Source organism: Lactuca sativa, chromosome 1 (genome assembly GCF_002870075.4).
Source record: "Lactuca sativa cultivar Salinas chromosome 1, Lsat_Salinas_v11, whole genome shotgun sequence".
In the NCBI taxonomy this organism is placed as follows: Eukaryota; Viridiplantae; Streptophyta; class Magnoliopsida; order Asterales; family Asteraceae; genus Lactuca; species Lactuca sativa.
In genome coordinates this window covers 9,548,632-9,571,202 of record NC_056623.2, presented here as the reverse complement: position 1 = coordinate 9,571,202, position 22,571 = coordinate 9,548,632, and the positions used below count along the sequence as shown (strand labels likewise).

Here is a 22,571-nt window from a genome sequence, read left to right as displayed (position 1 = left end):
TTTTTTTTTTAATTTATATCCCGATTTTTTTGCTTCTCCTCTCGAGTTCCATGCGTTTCCTTTCTTTATCTCTTTTTCTCCTCCAATTCTCCTTTTCAAAACTCAAATGACTCTGAAACTTCAGATTATAAACTTCCAAACTAGTAGCAACTCTATGTATTTCATCTCCTCTTCCCGTTCCCAATGTATTCGACGACAATCCTCTTTTTTTTGCCCTATCTCGACCCATCGGTCGAACCATTTCTTCAAGCTCGAGCTCGTCCACTTCGTTCAAATCAACCCCAACATGTGCATCCGACGAAGTAATGTAAGATGTCTCAGAAACTTTGGTTCTTTTCGAACCACCTTCTTCATTACCATACTCTTTTATCCATTTCGGGGAGTTGGATAAAAATCTCTAAACATCGAGAAACTTAAACGACTTCTTATTGCTATCAACAAGATAAGTTTAGTGCGGTACTCTTCACGATTCATGATTGTAAGAAAACGCTCATTTATGCGTCGCCAAAAATGTTCATCTTTTTGCACGTTTCATTTTTTGGAATCCTCTGAAATATCGACCCATGATTGCGCTAAAATCATCTCTTCATTTGGTTGTCATTGTTGAGACGTCATATTCTCCTTTTCGAACCGGTGCTTTTGCTTTTCCGTGTTTTTTTGGGGTCAGATAATTCGGGTTGGGTTTCTCGAACAATTTTGGGATTGGGCTCAGCTACCGGTTCGGGATCAAGTTGAGTTTTCTGGACAAATTCGACTTCTAGTGTGTGAACATATCGGGGAGCGAGGAATTTTTTTGAAATTTGGTTGAGCTAAGAGGTTGCATCGTGTAAAATTATTGTGGTATTTGTTGATAGAAAAATTTGTAACATCCTTAAAAATACGGTCCGAAAATTTCATTTTAAATCATTAGTAAAAGCCATAATTATCAACCATTTTATTCATAAACAAAATTGTTATATCAAATCAGAGTATAATCCCAAAACATATTCTTTTTATATCATAGTAAAACATCTCAAGCTAAATAAACAATGGTGCGTGCCATGTGATCACCGAGCTCCTCCCTCCGCTACCGGAAGTACCTGAAACCAAAACTGAAAATAATAAGCACGGAGTTTAGTGAGTTCCAACCTACCACATACCACACATAATTACATACTGCAAGCACTGGGCCTCGCCTGTTACATCGGGCCCCGCCCGACTCCGGACGAATCCGACATCAAGCCCCGCTCGGTAAACATATATGTTTCTCTTAGGCCCCGCCTGTCTTTGGGCCCCGCCCGCTAAGCATATATAACACATAACAAATAAGTTAAACATATTCTACTATACTACTGATCTAAGGCCTCGCCTAACTTGGGCCTCGCCCCTATCCTGCTACTAATGAGTCATGGAACCCCGTCCACACTCCTGCTGATAGTGAGATATGGGCCCCCGCCCCCCGCCCCCGCCCACACTCACCTCCCTCTTAACTCGGGCCTCGCCCCTGCTCCGCTACTAGTAAGATACGGAACCCATCCATACTCTACTAATGGTGAGATGCGGGACCTCGCCCACACTCACCTCCCTACCAGACACACACAAGTATCACACACAAACAACACGTATAATCTAACATGCAAACATTCAACGGGCACCCGCCCGACATCGGACCTTGGTCCGTAATATCATACTAGCATACAGTGCCTAGGGCTAACCCCCGGGTCTTCCTATTCATAACTACATGGGCCGACATTGTGGCCTTAGACCCATTCACATAGTAAGGAGACTCACCTTGCACAACTGAAGACTGGCTGAAACCTCTGGCTGTTATCCGAAAATTCCCCGAACTGCTGCTCCCCCTAGCTCTCCGAGCTACCAATACCAACATAACACTTAGTCCCAAAATGCCATTCAGAAGTCAAACTAAGTCAACACTGGTCAAAGTCAAAGTCAACGGTCCATGGTCAAAGTCAACACTTCCAGGTTTACTTGACTTGCCGAGTTGCTCCATCAACTCACCGAGTTCAAAAGCTCAGAATCCTGCAATCGCGAACCAGCTCGTCGAGTCAGCCCCTGACTCGCCGAGTTCCTTGGCTAACCAGACTCGTGACAAACCGAGTCAACCCGCCGAGTCATTCCCCAGACTCGCCGAATTCACCCATAACCGAAAAACGGGACAACACACTTAAACTCGTCAAGCCCCTCCTTGGACTCGCCGAGTTCCTCGGTCTGATGGACTATCTTAAAGGATTAAGCCCCTATACTTCAGATCTGGACTCCAAACTTCATAAACACTCTGGAAATGACTTATTAAGGGTGAAGTTTCCAGCTTTACCCATCCTAAGTCCTTCTTAATGGGTTTAGACAAAACCCTAGCTCATTGAGACATAACTCCATGGTCCAAAAACCTTTATTACACCAAACCAAGACAGGGAAATCAAGATTTAGACTCTAGACATCCAATCACCACGTAAAGTCCTGGACTTTATTTCCTTGCATGGCCTATAGGGCTCAAAGAGGCCATAATAATCTCTTTAGGCTTGCATGGGGATTTCTAATGGCATAAAGCTTGCACCTTTATGGCTTAACCACTCTTAGGGGCTCCAGATCTGAAAGGATCTAAGCTTGGGACGTCCTTGTCACAAAGATCAAGCTCCAGGGTCCAAAATCTTCATAAAATGGACATAACTAGATCTAAGAAACCAAAAGCCAAGATGAAGACTTGATTACCAAGAAATGCAACAAATGGAGTGTATCTTCTGGATCTACTTCCTCCTTCTTGAACCTCCAACCTCCTTCCTTTCATTCTTCTTCTTCAAGAGCACACAAATCACTCAAAGATGGCTCAAACACTCACAAGATGCTCTAGGGTTTCGTGGATGAGAGTTTGGGGTCTGGGGGCTGAAGATGAGGCTGAGGGAATGAGAATATGATGCTTAAATGGGGCACAAGGACTCGAATTTAGGGTTTCCCAACCCAGACCAGACTCGCCGAGTTGGTCCCCCGACTCACCGAGTCGGTCACTTAATCCAGCGACCCAAATCGTGCTCCTACTCGTCGAGTCACCCCACATACTCGACGAGTCGCTTCCTGATTTTGAGGTTTTCCTTCCCTTTCTAGGTCTTCTAGGTTCGGGGTGTTACAAAATTGTTGCGGTCAGGATGAGACTGAAGACGGATGCATTTGTGGTCGGTAAACTGACAGTTTAATTGGACAAACGTTTGCATGCGATTTGCTACGAGCGGTAAATTGAGAGTCGTTTGGATTCATTTTTGGAATGCAAAAGGTTCAAAAGTTGCGTAGAAGATGATTTATGTGCAAAAAAGGAATAGATAGTTTGTATTTAATATTTATAGTGTTTTTTTGAAAAAAAAAAAAAACACAAATCTCTAGCCGTTGGCAACGGCTAGAAACAACTACATTCCCATTTCTCGTGCGGCAAATTGATACCACATTGAAGCCATACTGCAATTTTTTTTGGCACCTCGGTAGCATGTTTACTGCATCTTACCGTGGTATCTAAACATATTGCAATTACATGAGAAAAGACCCATGCTTGTATCTAAATACTGCAACCAAAGTCAAGTATTCGTTTTCATATGGTTTGCTTGAGGATCACAACTGATTTCTAGTTATTTCATCGTAGGTGTATATGTTATAATACTTATTTATTTATCCAAGGCACCAATTCTTTTATTTAATTTCACGTTTTTTATATTATTTGTTCGATTTGTTTTAAAATATTTTAGTATTTATTATGATGGGTTCATGCTAAGCTCATACTATTTTGTTCATGTTTGAATTGATATTAGATGGGGTTGCATCCTTGCATGTGAATCGGGCCAGCCTTTTTTTTAGCAATATTATATTTATAATATTTTTTTTTTGTGTGTATGTTAAAAAATAGTTAACATTTCCCAAGAATATTGCTGCAAACACCCCATTTTGATTATCAAGTATCAACGGAGGGTTTATATTGATTTAAGTTTCGATTTTTATTGATTATTGATTATAGTCTATAAAGTTTTTCATTTTTTTTTTCTAATAAATTGTGTTAAAGTCAAATAATGCTGTTAAATGAATATTAAAAATATATTGTTTTTAGTACAGCATGTTGCATTTACATTACACGTTATTGGTCAGTTTATTACCAATTGTTTTACAAGTGGTCGCTTGTGTTGAAAAAGAACAAATAAGTACTATCACACTACGTAAAACAAAGCCGATGTCGTCCGATTGCATCTGCAAGATTCCAATTCCAGTTACAATTCACGCGATACGTTCTTCACAAACCAAAAACACCGATTGGATGACAATATACCAATTTGCCAGTTTATAGTTTTGAATTTCTCTCACGACACCAGATCTCTGACGAATTTTCAGATGAAACTTTCATTTCTAAGTGGTCGTCGATTTCGTCAATTTCTAGATTTCTTGCTGTCGTCGTCATCATCATCATGTATACTGGTAATCTGCTAGGGTTCGGTCTCGCCGTCTCTTCTAGTGCATTCATCGGATCAAGTTTCATTATAAAAAAGAAAGGTCTCCAAAGGGCTGGTGCTTCTGGTGCTCGCGCGGGTAAGTTTCCGGAGACGTTGTAGAATTTGTTGATTAGTTCAATATAATTGGCATAAACGAATCACTGATGATATATAGTTATCTAATAACATCACAGAAACGAAATTTTGGTATAACTGTTTACCTGTACATCGTGACAATTGAGTTCAATTTTCGTCCGTTCTTATTACAACTTGAGGGGTTCTTTTGATTAATTTAAGTCTTGTTTGTTTTGATTGCTTCTGACTTGTAAAAAAGGGTCAGGAGGCTACGGTTATCTGCTGGAGCCACTATGGTGGATTGGCATGTTCACTAGTAAGTTTTTTCATTTCTTTTATCCTTAGATCGATATCTTGATATGATTCTTTTGTTTCTCTGTATTATTTATCTGAAACATAAGCAAATTTCTTGAAATTGGCAGTGGTTGTTGGAGAATTTGCCAATTTTGTAGCTTACATCTATGCTCCAGCAGTGCTTGTGACTCCACTAGGAGCATTGAGTATTATCGTGAGGTGAATACTGATTACTTATTATATGAGAGTGATTAAATTAATATTAAGTATTGTGTATTGTTGTAACTTAAGTGTATTTATTTGGCAGTGCTGTTCTAGCACATTTTTTACTGAATGAGAAATTGAGGAAAGTGGGAGTACTGGGGTGTGTGCTTTGCATCATGGGTTCCACTGTTATTGTGCTTCATGCCCCTGCTGAACATGCCATAAGCTCTGTGGAGGAAATTTGGGACTTAGCAACACAACCAAGTGAGTGATGCAAAATGCAATCTCATTGCTCATTTGTTGATGTTTGTTTTACTTATATATGTGTATGTGAATAGTGAATAATAATAAGAGATTGTTTTTGTTGATTTGTTTGTGTTTGGTCCAGCTTTTCTTTTGTATACAGCATCAGCAATAGCTGTGGTGTTGGTATTGGTGTTGTACTGTGAACCACGCTATGGGCAGACTAATATGATGGTGTATATTGGCGTATGTTCCATAAATGGTTCAATAACGGTCAGTCTATTATTTACATTTGGAGCAAACTCATTTCTAGACATAAGAACATATAGTTTTGATTTTCCCAAATGGTATTTTATATTTGGTAAACAAACACTGGGGGAATAGTGGAGTATATGTATATGTTTTTCTTGTCTAGTGGCATGACTCATGTATCATCTGTACATATATAATTCTATTTCTATCTATAAGGAAATTATGAAAAAACTGAATGGGCTTTTTTTTTCAAGATGCAGATGCTCCTTTTTTTTGTAGGACCTACAATTGAAATAATGTGTTTATAAATTGCAGGTTATGAGCGTGAAAGCAATAGGTATCGCGATAAAACTTACATTAGAAGGCTCAAGCCAGGTGGCAAGCTACCAAACATGGATTTTTGTAATGGTTGCTGTTACATGCATAATCACTCAGTTGAATTACTTAAACAAGGTTGGTCATCATTTTCATTTTGAGATTTCAATTGTCCAAAAAAAAAAAAAGAATCTGGGAGTTGCTGAATCTAATAGATCTTAATAGGAAACACCACACTTCTTGTGAGCTCACTTTACAAAACAGCAGATAGGGAAAATACATATTAGCCCTTGTACTTTCATCATTCTGTCGGTTTAGCCAATTAACTGGCATGTAGTGATTAAGCCATTATACTTTGTTTGACCACTAAACTACTATTTTTTTTTTACTGAAGTATTATTTTAATAATCATGAATTTTTTTTTTATCAGGCTTTGGACACATTTAATACAGCAGTGGTTTCACCAATCTATTATGCCATGTTCACATCATTCACAATTCTCGCAAGTGCTATCATGTTCAAGGTATATTTGGTGTTGCATGATGCATTTAATTGCATTATATCAAAAAGGCTTTCCAATATCACTTTTGAATTACACCTCATTATTTAATTTTAATTTTTTTTTTCCAATAATTAATAGGATTGGTCTGGTCAGAGTGCTAGCACCATTATTTCAGTGCTTTGTGGGTTCATGACTGTACTTTCTGGTACCATGATTTTGCACACTACAAGAGAACCTGATCAACCACCTGTTTCAGGTAACAACCCAATTACACACAAAGTTATATCATGTGCTGCATTAGTGTTAAAATTTAAATGCAAGTTTCATTTATTTATTTCTTTATTATATTATAGCATCTATTACAACATCGTACTTTAAAAAAGTGAATCTTATCCAAATATTAACCAGTTTTTCTTTCAGTGCTGTAATTGAGTTTATTATTTCAAGTACAGTGTCCTAAATTCCTAATGAAGAAAAATTAGAAGTACAAGATTTTTTAAAAGCACAATGTTTTAATAAGAATTGAATTGGAAGTACACTGGACAAATAGATAATTCAACCCATACCCCCTGAACTGGTTTTGGTCCTTGTAACTTTTTATGTACCTGTTCCAAGTAAAATGGCTATTTTGGTCCCTGAGTATAGCTTTTTTTTGCAATTTTGGTCCAGAAAATAGTGGTATTACTTGGAACAGGGACCACAAATTTTACCAAAACCTCACATAAGGACCAAAATTGCAAGAAAAAAAGCCTTTTGGGACCGAAATTGAAAAATCAGCTATACTCAGGGACCAAAAATGTAATTAAATCCTAATTCAATTAATATTCATTTTAGAGAATTGTATACTATTCATATGGGAAAGACTTGCATTCTTCCTTAAAAAGGGAATGCTGCGCATAATGTAAATGTGGGATATAAATTAATTGTGATGCAAGTAATATAAATTTTGATTTGAGAGTTGGTTTAATTTGCAGACATGTATTCATCACTTTCTCCTCAAATATCATGGATTGTGCATGCAAATGGGGAAATATGGAAGCACAAGGATAATGAAGAATCATGCCCCCCTGAAGTTGTTGCAATAATTCAACCAGATCATTTCAAATGACATACTTTTAGAATGCATACACACACTACTGACTTTGATTAAGAATTAAGAATTAAGAATGCAGAAGAATGCCTCAAAAGTCAAATATGATGTTGATGCCAATCACCCGATGCAAGGAGAGGAGGAAGCATTCTTGGCTTTCTGAAAGATATTCATCTAACATGGTCACGTGATCTTTATTTTTCTTTTTCTTTTTTCATCTGTGAAAATAGAAGAAACTTATATTTGTGTTTGGGATCTTCATCTCATTATAGGCCCCAAAACCAAAAGTAGTATAATATTTATTATTATTTCTTCTGTATTACAATTTAGTAGTGTATGTAGGTGGTGTTATGTTTTGTAAATGCTTAACAAAGACAGACAGTGTATACCTTTCTTTTCAGCTTTCAAAAAGAGTTAAGATTTAGCTTCATTCATCATGCAATGCAAACTTTGATCATGCTGATGGAATTTTAGCATGTCACTTTGGGGTGTGATGTGAATCTGATCAATAACAAATATAGTTTGCACATAATACTCGTAAAAATCATTCCCCTTAAACAACATCTGCTTAGTTATTGAACAATCCCTCTATGAAATATCATGTCATCACCAACAAAAACATGCACATCCTTTCAAAATATTACTTTTTTACTTCTTGTTCTAACCATATTATCAAAATGTTTCTATTTACCCCTCTAAACCCAGTTAGGCATTGCCTTAACCGCTTACATTTGGAAATTGCAATTGGTCTTAACAGTTTATATACTAAGTGGGAATATAGACAAACTCTCATATTCCTATTGTTACCCTTTACTACACATTACTCACGTCTTCCTTTCTTTTTGCTGCACCACGATGACTTTCGAGGTCCAACTCATTATGGGAATGAGGTTTTTTCTTAATAAATAATTTAAATAGAAGTTCATAGATAGAATGGTATTATATATATATATATATATATATATATATATATATATATATATATATATATATATATATATATATATATATATATATGGTTAGGTTATTGGTTTATGTATGCTCATTCATAGTGGTCGACTATTGACTCGAAAATTAAAATTTTATACTTGTGACTCAACTCGTAAGAGTCATGATATATATATATATATATATATATATATATATATATATATATATATATATATATATATATATATATATATATATATATATATATAAAGACATTATTTTACAAAATTATATATATGAGTAGGGACTGGATTGTACAAAAGTTGGAAGTGTTAGGGCTTGAATGTATAATCAAACTGAGTAGGGGCTAGATTGTACAAAAGTTGGAAGTGTTAGGGCTTGAATGTATAATCCAGCTGAGTAGGGACTAGATTGTACAAAAGCAGAAAGCTCGAAGGCTTAGATGTAAATATTTTGATATATAGAATGACATGATATATTTTGTCATTTCTACTTTTCAAAGTAATTAACAGTTTTTTTATCCTTACCACCGGGGACTTCTGTTTTTCTCACATACTTTCTAACTTTTTCATTTATCTCATACTTTCTCTAATTTCTTCATTTCTTTTACATTTTCTACTTTCTTCTTTCAATGTCATTCTATCTATAGTTTCGTGTAAATTCATAAATTGGTGAACAATTGTGTAAATGGAGCTTGGGTAGCCGCAAAAGAAAGGTTATTACTCGCTGGATCATATGATTACCCATAGAAAATATGACTCGTCTAAGTCACGAGTTGACTTGACTCGGTACGAGTCAAGCCCCGACTCATATTTTTTGACCGAGTCACGTGTAAAAGCGAGTTACACTACCAAGTCGACTCTTTTATGTATACAATGATTTGATTCGTATGAGTTGACTCATGACTCTTACGAGTTTGACAACTATGTTTCCATTTAGTGATGGTTTGACAATCGTCAAACCATCAGTGACTGGTGATCTCTCAATCAAATAGGACAGAAAGAGGGTTCACACATTCCTCGTGCGTTTTCCTCAAAGTGTTGGCATGGTAAGCTTTTATAGCCACCAACACACATTATTCATAATTTATGGTCCTTAGCATTCTTATAAAATGCCCATAAGATATGCCAAATAGTTGTCACTTCCTACACATGCAACTCTATTCATTAAAATCAAAGATGTCATCCCATTTTAAGCCATGAACCTCAAATCTTCTATTTGTTATTGGGTGCACCGTTTGGTTACTAATTGGATTTTTTTTTTCACACCTTGTCATTGACCCTTTGCTGAGTGTTACTTCCGCTACTAACATTAACACATAACGCCATTAAGTTCAAATATCGGAAAGCATCGTAATTAATCTAACTTATACAAGTAAAATTATGTTCAAAATACGACAACTGCATTGTTGCACAAAAGAAGTCAATTAACATCAACTCTAACTTCCCCCTTGCATATCTGGATAATGCATTTATGGACTCATAAGTTTTGGATGTCATAAGATTGTACCAACTACCATTTGAATACAGCATACACCATTTATCTGCATCTTTCGGACAGGAAGGGCCCCACTTTGCTTACCTCCCCAAGTGACGACCAACCCCTCTTTGGTGTGGAGGGACATGGGTGATGTGGCCATAAGGTCTAGCATGCCCATACCACACAACCTTACATATTATTGCTTCTTTGTTTTTACAAACAAGCAATCTATTCTTATCGTCATGTATGCTAATGTATTTTACAAAAAATTATGTCAATAACATTAAAGTATATATATTTTTTATACTTTCTTGGAACATTTAGGATAGTTTTGTTGCCGAAGAACATGAAATTCACAGAAGTTGCATGAATTTGGATTTGTAGCGGAGCATCAGATTAACATGAATAAGAATATGGATGGTTTGATCGGACAATGACAGATCTGTTTCTTAAAATAAATAAACATCCTTTAATTTAAAGAAAAGGCTGAAACTTAACAAATTGTACATTTAGAAGAGCAATTAATGGGAAAGTTTTAACAAATTGGTAACTGTATGTAGTTAGTTAAAAATGTCTAAAATTATTATCATTATTATATAATTTGTTTTGTCAAGGAAAACAGCATTCTCATCTCACACTTGAACATGAAATATATATAATACATATATGTATGGAACAATCAACTAATCAATCACACAACTGCTGACTTCTTCATCTACACATAATGCACAAAATCATCGCCCCTGCCTATCACATGAATATGCCAAAAGAACAATCCAATCCCTCATTCCTCAACACTCAAAAAGAAAAAGTTTGAATTCATGACTGGCTAACATACAGAACAGGGACCAGCCCAGCTATTTTTCCATCCCGACCAGCTCGTTTTTTCTTCACCTGCAGTCAGTCAAAGTAACTCAGTCAGGTATTATTTAATTCTATCACTATCATACAAAATCACTAACTTAATGGGGGAAAAAGAGAATATATGACAACAATTTAGTACAGGTGAAGTAACTAGTCCTTACATAGAACCAGCCATCAACTTCGTACTCGATTTCAACCTCTTCTCCAGCAGTTAAACTCAACTGCACCACCATAGTTTAAACAAATAAATATTATATTTTATATATATACAAGTTAAACTTCATGTGTTGTTTCCTTTTGACTTTCTTAATACATAAATTCAGCAAACTTATTAGTATTTTTCTTCAATTTTCCCAAGCATGCCATATTTTTTTTTTGTCATAATTTATCCAGAGTAGACTCCACTTAATGGGACAAAAAAAAAAAAAAAAAACAGGGCCATAAAAGTGTACCTCATCATCACCACCGGCTGTGAAGTCATAAAGTGCCGATCCAGATTGTGCATTCCCTGTAGAGGATCGTGATCTTTCCCCTCGTTCCTCTTCATGAGAGTCAAAGCTACTTGAGCCCTGTCCGGTCAACGGGTTCTCAAATGACTCGAATCTTTGGTGAACCGGAGATGAGTATGGAGGAGGCTCTTCGCTAATCTATTACATTTTATATATTATATATAAACCCCCAACACCAATTAACAAGTTACTTACTTGATATAATAACATATATATTCAATAACCAATTATAAAGCTTCATTATCATCAACCATGCATGCTTAACAACACAACACTAACCGGAGAACCGTATCCCTCATATGAAGAGGAACCAGCAGAAGGCCTACTCCTACTCTGTCGTCCTCCTCCTGTGCTGCTTGCCTTCTCCTACACATACAATTCATTCAACATAAAATCATAACTATTTCTATTTCCATTTCCATTTCCATTCATAACCCAAATACATAAATACGACTTACAAACTCAAACACGTACAGATTATATTTATACCATCATCAACATTCTACGCATATGCAAGTATGCAACAATACTTTTTTTTTTTTTTTAAATTTCTATATGTATTATCACACATCCTACTTCCGTTTCTTTTTATTATACTTTCATCTCTATTCTGATTAACCCATTATTATACTTTTAAAAATTACCCAATTACACCAATGTACTTTCAGTTTTTTTATTACTATATTTATTTAGACATCGTACTTTCAGAAATCTGACCAATTATAGCAAAGGCCCTTTGGTAGTGAAACTTGCTTTGTATTTGGATGTCAATTGTCACTGCTATTTCTTGGACCCAACCCTCACATTATCAAAACAAATCAATACCATCCTACTTACTACACCATTATACTTTTTATTTTCCTTGGTAAGCGTTTGTTATATTTTAAAAAATCTACCTAGTTATAGCAGAATACTTTTATATATATATATATATATATATTTTTCTTATTAGGACATTATACTTTGAAAGATGTACTTAATTATAGCAGTCAAAAATGCTTTGCATTTGCTAAAATTTGGGTAGATTTTTTGAACTACGATCCTGTAATAGGAAGAAAAATGAAAGCCGGATGTAATAATAAACAAAGTAACTTCAAAAATATTATCTATCTATCAGATAACAAAATAAAATAGCTTTCAAATTTTATGATATGATTTACATACGTTGGGTTGTGAAGATCCATAAGTTGATGGTTTGGAACTGAACAAGGATGGATAATTCATTCCTCCAAAATGGGATGAAATTGATGTCTCAACCGACCCTACTGAATCTGGAGAAGAAGATCCAGAAGACCTCCCATCATCCTACAAACAAACATATCATAAATCATATGACATATATATCAAATTGCACAATCATAAATAAATAAATAAAATGCATTGAACTCTTACATCAACTTCTGCAGTCTCCAAAAGAGTTTTTGCCCACATATCATCATAACTCATTGAAGGTCTTGAAATAATGTTCTCATCATCAACATCAGGTGCATCAGTCCCAGCACCAGCAAGGAACTCATTAACCTTCCAAAACCAAATTATATATCATCATCACCTTAACTCAACAATTTCCCTCGTTTATTTCTTTCCTCCCAAGTGTCCCCTTCATTTTCTCAAATATTTTTTAAACATTGATAACACTTAATGGGGATTTTTTTTTCTTAAGAAAAAAAAAAGATCAGTTCTCACCCTATTCATTGCAGGAGCATTGCTTCCCCACAAGCCATCATCAGCAAGACCTGTTGCCCAAGCATTTACCAGATCATCATCAAGATTATTGTCAGACTCCACAGCTGCTGGTTTTATGGACTCATATAATAGTTCAGAAATCCCTGTAGACACAGCAACATCTCTCATGCCACTTGATGCAGTAATATTATGCCGATTCCGATATATCTCAATCAGTTTTGCACTGTTTAGACATTGTAAACAAACACAATGAATAAGCTTCTGCTACATTCAAAATATAAATATACAACAGTTGATGATACTGATGCAGTAAGTAATATATTACCTTGTTGGCCCTAGGGGTAGATACTTTGTTCTTGGAACATAACAGAATAATGAAACAAGATCTAGAAGCCTTTCATGCGTCTCATATAGCTTCTTCAGTTCCTCATCACTCCACTCTTTTTTCGCATTATCATGGTTACGCATTTCCCTGCAAACTCAAGTACAAAAAAAAACATTCATTACAAACTTTTTATACAGCAACTTTCAGAATCCTAAGAAAACATAATGACTCAAACATACGCACTTTATGAGATCATCTTGTGCATTATACATGTCATCAAGAACCTTGAGCATTGGACTAAGCAAAGATCCAAGACCCGTACCACTAGCTCCTTGATCTTCCCCATTACTAATATGCATATCTGAAAACTGAGACTGCACACCCCCTTGTGCTAGAGCATGTAAAAACTCATAGATTTGTATCCTGTAAGGCTCACCCGATCTGATTGCCATGGTAGTAAGAGCCTGAGCAGCAATGATACGAACCTGACATGAAAAAATATCAATCACAAGAATGCATCAGATACATACAGATATATAGATATGTATAGTGATATATGGATATATGTTTGTAGTGTACCTCCCAGCTGCCAATGAAAGCACATCGTTGGAGTCTGGTGAGGGCATTGGCTAGAGTAGGATTGCGAGAGCTGGCAGCTGCAACCATTTTATCTGCATCTAACATCATGAGTGCAGTCCCAGGAGGGGTTCTTGATTCCCAAGCATATTCTGATGCAGCATAATTTGCATTTTCACCAAGGAACCACACCTGAAAGTATAACTCATTCATCAAACACACTGAGCAACATTTACATAATCAAATTCACTCAGTAGAAATATGATCTCATCCTTACTGCTGCTTGGACAAGCCTCTGTAGAGCCAAAGCTGATTTTGGATCAAATGCAGATACTCTATCGATTGATGTAAGCCCAGACATAGAGCCAGGTTGTGGAGGTGGCAGATCAAGAACTATTGTCACAGCTTCAAGAGCTGTATGTTTTCCTTCAGGACCAGCTCCTACCAGGCAAGTCTGAAAACAAAATTATTCAGGACACAACACAAATAAAAGAATCAAGTACAATTACAATGCTATATAACAGGCTAGATGGTTGAAAGCTCAATGCTTTAATAAGAAAAAAAAATCGAACTACAATGCTGTAACAGAATGAAATAAAAGTGGGATTCTATAATCACATATTAATGAAAGTATGTTGCTATTTCTTGCACTTAGCCCACAAAATACTTGTACTCGATTACTTAGCTAACATTTTTCTCTTACAAAATCGACATCCTTTACATCTTTGTGGAGTTTAATGTGAACAACAGTGCAGTAATTCTTCATCAAATAAAAAAATATATATACAGATAATATATAGCTTCTATATGATCTAGGAGAATAGATAGTCAACTAAGCTTTTTATATAATCGTTGTCTTTTATGTTAGTAGAATGCATTTGTTAGCTGAATACTCCCTGATGCAATGAAAATACTAAAAATTTATGATATAAACTATCATTGGAAGGACAGTAGAAAAACCTACCTTCCATAGTAATTGTAGCACATCCGCATCAATTTTTCCTGGTACTTTAGTAGCAAATACTCTTGCAATTTCAAGAAGTGTAACAGCCATATCTGGAGTAGCCTATAAGCGAGAAACAATTAAAGAAGAGATTACAACAACATAAAAAAAAATAAAAAAATTAGAAGATTCAAACCAGAATTAGTGAGCGGTTGTAATTAGACAAGTACCTTGAAACGGGCATGCAGAGTGAGCAAAATATCATTTAACAAAGCAGCCGACCAAGCAGGATCAGAGAGCTCTGATGCAATCATTGATTCCAACTCAGCAAAAGTTTCTTGTGGGCTTTGCATCCAAATAAGTGCTTTAATCACCATTGCACGAACATAAACACATTCACATGCCACAGTTGTACGCACCACCTCCATCAATGAAGCCAATAGACTTGACACTGTATCCTTGTTACCTGCCCCATTTGACATAGAACGAATGCGTCTATGACCTAAAACATGTTCAAAAGTAACAAAAAGGAAAAAAAGCAATGGCATGTATCTTGTGTCCGACTCCTACACAGATGTTGAAATTACCTTCAATTTGAGACTTTCCATCTTCCTGATCGTTATTTTCAGCAAATGTATTAACATCTTCTCCTTCATTAATGTTGTCATGTAAACCCAATGCAAATGCAGCAGCACGACTTTTCCCCATCTCCTGCACAACTCTAGCAGCTGCATGAAGAACAGGCCGGGAAAAACTACGAAAAGAACTCTCCAATCTGTAACAAAAATGAAAAGGAAAATGTTGAAGTTTTACAAGCATAATTATGAACCAATGGATCAAGAAAGTATAACACCACCACACTTATAGCAGAGCATACATTTTCCAACAAAAACCGAATAGACCACTTCAAATGTATTTATATTTACATGGTACAAGTCGTTAAAGCATAAGACCATAACCTTCAGATTGAAATAGATTGTATCAGACAACTGAAATCTACTTCCACTTCTACAGTATAAGTTTCTAGCACATAACCACTCAGCTTTCATCATAAAACACACCTTTTACAACATAATTTGTGTGGTAGAACTAGTTATGCACCTAGTTCTATTGCAGAAACCTTTAATCAGATTATCTGAAGTATATACTTTGCAATACAATCTTATCATTCAATCACAAATACAATTGTATTGATACACACAAGTCCATAGAGCAAAATACCGTAAAGATTCTCGGCCATAAAGCCCTTATCTTATGATCCCAGTTACAGATTCTTATTGATTATCAATGGCTTGCATAAAGTCTTCAACTTTAACACAGAACTTATTCATTGCATGTCCGAGTATCCAGATTATATAAAATCAAAAGACAAACACAACGCACATTCGGTCATAACATATCTATTTCAACAACAAAATAAAACAAGTTTATATTTCATTAAAAAAAAAAAACCAATCATTTTCATCTAACAAATCAAGAATAGGATACAATGAGGCTCTACATCTTAAAAATACAAACCATGTGCCATGATGCAGAAGACGAACACCAGAGCTACTATGGATGTTGTGGTTTTTAGAAACTTGCGCGATACAACATTGGTGGTTGTAAAATACAAGTTGTATCAAAAACTTGTAATTTATTGTACATAAATTGAGTTAATCTATATCACTTGATATGTTACAGTTTCAAACTTCCATATTATAAGCATGGGTGCATTCTTAACTGTTCAACTCAAGTTGTTTTGTATAAGTATGTATTTTGCAGAAATGATGTGTTTGCTTTACAAAGTTGTGCAAAACAAGTACAAGATACACTGTTCTTTTCTTTTTTGAAATGGGCAAAATCTTATTAAACACGTATAATGGTGTCGTTAGTTTATAACATTGGCAGTTTTACAGTATAACTCAGAAATCTGTTTCTCATAATTACAGATGAAGTGTAAGCACAAGAGCATGTCTAACTGTATTGTAAAAATCCTATTGAATAATTTGTAAGCTATGCATTAAAAAGATCCATGTTTAATGTACAAATTTATAGGATATTTGATCGTTAAAAAAAAAAAAAAAAAAAAAAAAAAAAAAAAGAATATCGCTCATCATCTGATGATAAATAAACAGTATATATAAACAAAAGAAAGAAAAAAAAAAAAAAAAAACATATCTAACATTCAGAAAACACAAGAAAAATCCAGAAAGTAGAATAATTTGGAAAAGATGTATAATATTATATTAAAAAAGCACAATGACCTTCTCATAACGAGTTTGATAAGAAGTTGTGGACGTCTGGTCTTGGAAGCTTTAGTATCCTTGTCCTTCACAGAAGGTGCTTCAGGGGCCTTGAGAACCTCTCTTGTTAAACGATACCACCCATAAGCTCGTTCTTCAGTCCTATGGTTGATAAAATATTAAAAAGAAAAAAGATAGCAAGCAAGAATATTTACATTATAAGGCTAAATGCAATAAATAGCAATGTACTTTCATTTGTTTATCTATCATAGGATCTTACTTCCATTTCTTTCTATTACAACATTGTACTATCAATTTTTTTGTTTTTACTTTGAATATCTATCCAATTATAACATTGTACTTTCAATTCTTTATTAAACAATGTACTCAGAATATTTTGCCTAGACTTATAGCAGTGAAAACTACTTTGCAATCGATGACATTGTTATAACTAGGTAGATTTTTTAAAGTACAACGTTGTAATAGGAAGAAATGAAAGTTGGATGCTTTAATAAACAAATCAATGGAAGTATGTTGATATTTCTTGTATTTAACACAATGTAAAGACTAAGCACCTATCAGCAGACTCAGATTTCCCCAGTACACAGAGGATAGCCTCAAAACAAACTCTGTCACTGGGATCAAGAAGTAGTTGATACAGCAAAGAAGTAAACTGGGATTTGATGTCTGTCCTTTCTGTAAAGAAAGCAATTTGGATATTGGTAATTGTTAGTTTTCAAAGGCAAGAAAAGAAGTTGAGAATATCAGGTAATAGTATTAAAGTCTTAGTACCATCTAATGACTTGGCTCTAGATATTGCATGGCACAATCTTGCCAGAGCAACTCTAGCAAGCACATCATGTAGATGCAAAACATCCTGTAGAGCTCCTGATTCATACAACATATAAAAACTTTAAGTGGTGATAACTAACAGGATGACCTGGATTAGATATTTATTCAAAATGACAGAAGAGCAAAATTCCCAACTTACCACCAGGCTGGGCAAGCTTCCCTGCGATAAGAAAAAAAAAATAAAGATTAGAAACTCATGGAAAAAGTTGCATCATATATTATTCTATTTAAGATGATAGAATTCGATTAGGTAGCATCTCAATTGTTTAACTTGCAACATTGAACATATTTGGTAGCATCTACATCAATCAATAAGACTCAAAAACAATCATTATTATAACTTCTAGACACTTCTTTAATGTCTGGTTACCCTTACTACATACTTTTCGTGGAAATAAAATTTAACTTAGAGGGTGTTTGGCTTAGCTTTTGTGGGGTAAAAGTCCTTTTTGTAAAAAGGACTTTTTGTAAAAGGACTTTTTATAAAAGTTGTTTTTTAAAATGTGTTTGGATTAGCTTTTGAAGAGAAAAAGTCAAAAGTTAAAGTGTTTGGGTTAATTTTTAGAAGAGAATAGGGAATCATATGATGTGAATGAAGAATTGATTAGGATAGATGGGGGTATATTGGTAATTTAATATTTTCATTGTTGAAAAGTTGGGAAAAGTCACATAATCGTGACTTTTCAAAAAGGCTCAATTTACTCTATTGGAAAAGTCATTTCCAAAAGTCCTTTTCCCTTAAACAAACATCTTTTTGACTTTTTATAAAAGATAAAAGTAAAAGTCATTTTTAAAAGTTAATACAAACACCCACTTAGCAAGTAGAATTCCAAACACGAGAAAGATACGTGTTATTAAACACCATCAACATAATAATGATGTGAATATAAGCAAATAATATCTTGAAAATGCTTTTCAGCCACATATTTAAACATAAAGCATGTACAGGAAAAGCATGATTATGAAGATTCTCAATATAATGTCAAGTTTTGTTTTATTTAATCAAAAATTAAATGCTTCAAACTAAGATAAAGAAAGACACTTAAATCATCAAAGTTGATGATTTTTAGACATCTGATACATACCTAAAGCCATTGCAACAGCATAAGGATCTTTTGTAGCTAGCTCAGAGATAATCTCCAAAGAATGTCTAACAGCCACCGGATCAGCAAATGACACGCTGCATTCAGTATGAATTTTATTTTAGAGTGTATTCTTTTAGTAACATTACTACAAAGATACAACACCTGCTTAAGTAGAACATAAGCAAATCTCAAAGAGGAAACCATAAGTGGTATATTTCATCAAGATACTAGAGTCGTTCTGCTAATATTGCTAGAATCAGTTGAGAAGTTGTTGGGAAATATTCCAGCATCACCACATTATTGGTCAACTGAATTCACATATGTAATTACACCTTGCACTACAAGTTTTGAAAAATGGGGTTCAATCCCCATAAAACTATTCATTTTCCTTGCAGAAAAAGGAAACAAAACCAACTAGAAAGGAAAAGGTAAAGAAATGGTATTATGGTAAATAAGAATAGTTTCCTCCTAACAAAATTGAACAGTGAAGAGTTAACTTCATATGCCACTTTAGCAAGCAAAACCAGTAGTGGCTCATTTTGTTAGGGATAAAGTGTTGGCCATATTTTAACATTTAAACAAAAAGGCATGCATAAAACTATTTCTCACAGTGCAGATATTTTATTGATGGAATCAACCTAATAAAGCATAAGAATCACCAAAATGAAGATAATTATAAATGTTAAAGGCCAAGTAATTATCAGCAAAATCAAATGGTATAGAACGAAAAGTAACAAACTGACCCTTGCACAGAACGATGGAGAAATATTGGATTTCCTGGATCCAATGGAAGCCTTCTTAATGCACTCATGGCAGCATATTGGAGATTACTTCGAATTACAGACTGATATTCACATTAATATTAACAAGGATAAGAAAAACATTAAATCAAACATACAAATGGGTAAAACATTATGTTATTACATAAACCACATATTCCCATTACTTGATAAAGATTATTTGTTTGTTAAATGCAAAAAGCAATGCTGTTTGGAATACATATAAATATTCAGATAATGCCATCTTGTGTTTCAATGAAATAAACATGGGCATTATGTCATCAAATGCTGAAGCTGTAAAAATGGCAATCATTCACAATTACCTCTTTATCACCACCTTTTGCCCCAAATATGCCTTTCTTACGCTTATCAGGTGTATCAGCAACCTGATCAACAACATACAAAAAAAGCAACAAAGCATGTTTGCAGTCAATTGCTAGTCCCAATTAAAAAAAAAAAAAAGACATACACAAGAGAAACACAATACATTTACACAAATAATCAAGAATGGTGTATAAAAGCTTATATTAGTTTTACACGAACAAACCTTATCAAGAATACCGAATACAATTTCGTACAATTTGGGCAAAATCTCAGGAGTGGTAGAAGCATATGTAAGAGCCTTCAGTGCTTGAAGCCTCCGTGCATGAACTTCAAAAAACAAAAACATCAGTAGATTAACTTCTAAACTTACAACTCATAACCACAAAAAAGAACACCAAAAGATGGATGTATAGTATTAAAACTATATACCTAAGTGTAGAACTATATTGCAAATTAAACCAGGGAATCACTTACATTCAATATCAGGATTTACAGCCTCTGTAGAAAGTCGATCTAGTACTCGAGGTACAACATCTGCTCGAGTGACCCCACCAACAGCATCAATGTCAGCTAAAGCATCCCAGTTTGGTGTAGGAATCCCACCACCTGGAGTTAAACCTTGTGCTCCAGTATCTGGCAATATTCTTGCTAAGTAATAATAGACGTATCGTAGAATAGTCCTATCCTCACATTGCTGACCAAGCTACAAAATGGAGCACAAAAGAAGTCAAGAATAAGAAAATGTCCACTCAATACCTGTAAGGCTCTAACTACAGATTTGGGGTGGCTTATAACAAGAGATGATGACAAATGTTCATAATATTTGAGTTTTTGGCTAAGTGGTTTTATATTTTAAAAGGAGTGTGGCACCAATCTATAGGTTATGAACAGTCTTGCAATTTGTAACTTATCAACAATCTTTGAAATGTATGTGTTTTAGAAGAGAGAAATATCTGAAAATAACTTCGTACCATAAGAAGAGAAGGAGCAAGAGATGGATCAACAGAATTGTACACAGCAAGTTTTGGGAACACATGATGCACCAACTGTCTCTGGGACTTTTTCTGCAAAATTGAAGTATGAAAACTATAATTTACAGATACCTGAAGAATGTTATAATATCAACCGTTAATCAAGTTTAGTGATGGAACTCATACTTGGTCGGATGAAGCCGCTAACTCATGGATACTCCTTGCAAGTTGTGCATAAGAAACCGGCTATACAAAAGAATATTAAAAGGAATCAGCCAGTATGAAATAAGTCTGTCAAAATGCTGACTGTAAATTATATCTTGAACCACTCAAGATCCAAGATCAAAGTTAAATTCGGGAACATAGAAGATGATCAAGGTCACACTTAGCTTGAAACATAAAAAATTGCATCACTAGTTATGAGTCTCCCTAATTAAACTCTAATATAGGATGAACAATGACCAACTGAAATCAGCTCAATTGACTTTAAATTCTGCCTAATTGGCGAAGTTATAAGCTAAAATTACTTATTTGTTAAGGATTATATCTACAAATTACACAACATACTCCACATTTCATTGAATTATATAATTTGATCTGCATAAATGAGCGGCTTTGAAATTGGAAATTTCACATGGTGTACACAATCTTGCCTTTTTCTTGTGCTTATGAGGTATACGAACAGCGGCTCTGGCAGCAGAAACCGCGTCGCTCTGGATCTGCATCAAAGTTGATCTCTTAGACTTCCGGTCAGTAGTTGTCGTCGCCGTAACAGGTTTACTAAACGGGCTGGCAGACCGCTGGTGCGACGCCGTTGAAGCCTGCGCCGACGTGGAAGGCGGTGGTGGTGCCGATGTAGGGTCGGAACTGATGAGATCCATCAACGTGGTTCCCGAAGAATCCTATTACATCAAAAATTAGTGAAAAACAATGAAAAACCTTGCCCATGAGATGATTCTGAAATGGAATTCTTACCGCCATTGAATTGGACTGTGAACAGAGGCAGAATTTGGTTAATTCGATTGATAGTTAGCAAAATTGGAGAAAAAGGAAGCAACAGATCGTTGTTGCTGTCTGAATTGGGTGTTTCAGTAGTCCTCCCTGAGTCCGATTCCGTTTCTCTGTCATGAAATCTTACAGTCAGTTTGACGACAAGCGGCACTGAAATACTGAATGAATTTGAGCCCAAGAAACATCAAACAAAACCCAACTTTCATAAATATGAAGCCCAGTAACTTTAAACTATATAATTAATATTGTTCAAAACAACCACTAAATATATTACATTTTTATTACAAACAGTTTTTAATTTTCTTAACTAGTATATATATTGTAGTCAAGGTTCTAAATAACGTAAGGCGTGACTTGGCAGCAATGTCAAGCCTCAAGCTTTTCCGAGCCTTGGCGAGTCACGTCGTTTGTAAGGCGTGACTTAAGGCGGCAATTTTGTATATAATTCATATTTTTATATGTATTTTCTACTATTATTCATTTTTATACACATATATGGGTCAAGACGGCGTTTTGGAAAAGTTTGGCGGCACATGCAAGTCTTGGAGTCATGGCG

The 22,571-nt window shown here is 35.0% G+C and overlaps 2 protein-coding genes across 4 annotated transcripts; one reads left to right on the top strand and one right to left on the bottom strand.

Annotated features, from left to right (window-relative positions):
• Positions 1-4,080: 4,080 nt before the first annotated feature.
• Positions 4,081-7,865, top strand: LOC111911920 (probable magnesium transporter NIPA6). Its single transcript, XM_023907683.3, has 9 exons — positions 4,081-4,557; positions 4,795-4,851; positions 4,958-5,048; positions 5,137-5,297; positions 5,422-5,549; positions 5,844-5,981; positions 6,274-6,366; positions 6,484-6,601; positions 7,320-7,865. Exons 1-9 carry the CDS (start codon positions 4,437-4,439, stop codon positions 7,451-7,453), a joined length of 1,041 nt encoding a protein of 346 aa, XP_023763451.1. The 5' UTR covers positions 4,081-4,436; the 3' UTR covers positions 7,454-7,865.
• A 2,571-nt stretch (positions 7,866-10,436) lies between these two features.
• LOC111911933 (uncharacterized) lies at positions 10,437-22,159 on the bottom strand. 3 transcript variants are annotated; one of them, XM_023907709.3, is made up of 27 exons: positions 21,980-22,159; positions 21,658-21,906; positions 21,191-21,250; positions 21,005-21,097; positions 20,508-20,736; positions 20,257-20,360; positions 20,033-20,095; positions 19,674-19,774; positions 18,931-19,025; positions 17,985-18,005; positions 17,786-17,881; positions 17,569-17,689; positions 17,015-17,155; positions 15,356-15,543; positions 14,999-15,270; positions 14,790-14,891; positions 14,103-14,279; positions 13,829-14,017; positions 13,493-13,734; positions 13,250-13,396; positions 12,925-13,147; positions 12,631-12,759; positions 12,403-12,543; positions 11,518-11,598; positions 11,182-11,376; positions 10,891-10,950; positions 10,437-10,759 (listed from the first exon to the last, which is right to left on the bottom strand). In XM_023907709.3, exons 1-27 carry the CDS (start codon positions 21,983-21,985, stop codon positions 10,685-10,687), a joined length of 3,600 nt encoding a protein of 1,199 aa, XP_023763477.1. In that variant the 5' UTR covers positions 21,986-22,159; the 3' UTR covers positions 10,437-10,684. The 3 variants fall into 3 exon arrangements, with proteins under 3 accessions (XP_023763477.1, XP_023763470.1, XP_023763484.1); XM_023907702.3 differs by having other exon boundaries at positions 11,518-11,604; positions 21,980-22,158; XM_023907716.3 differs by having other exon boundaries at positions 11,518-11,604; positions 14,999-15,234; positions 21,980-22,156.
• Between the last annotated feature and the right edge of the window lie 412 nt (positions 22,160-22,571).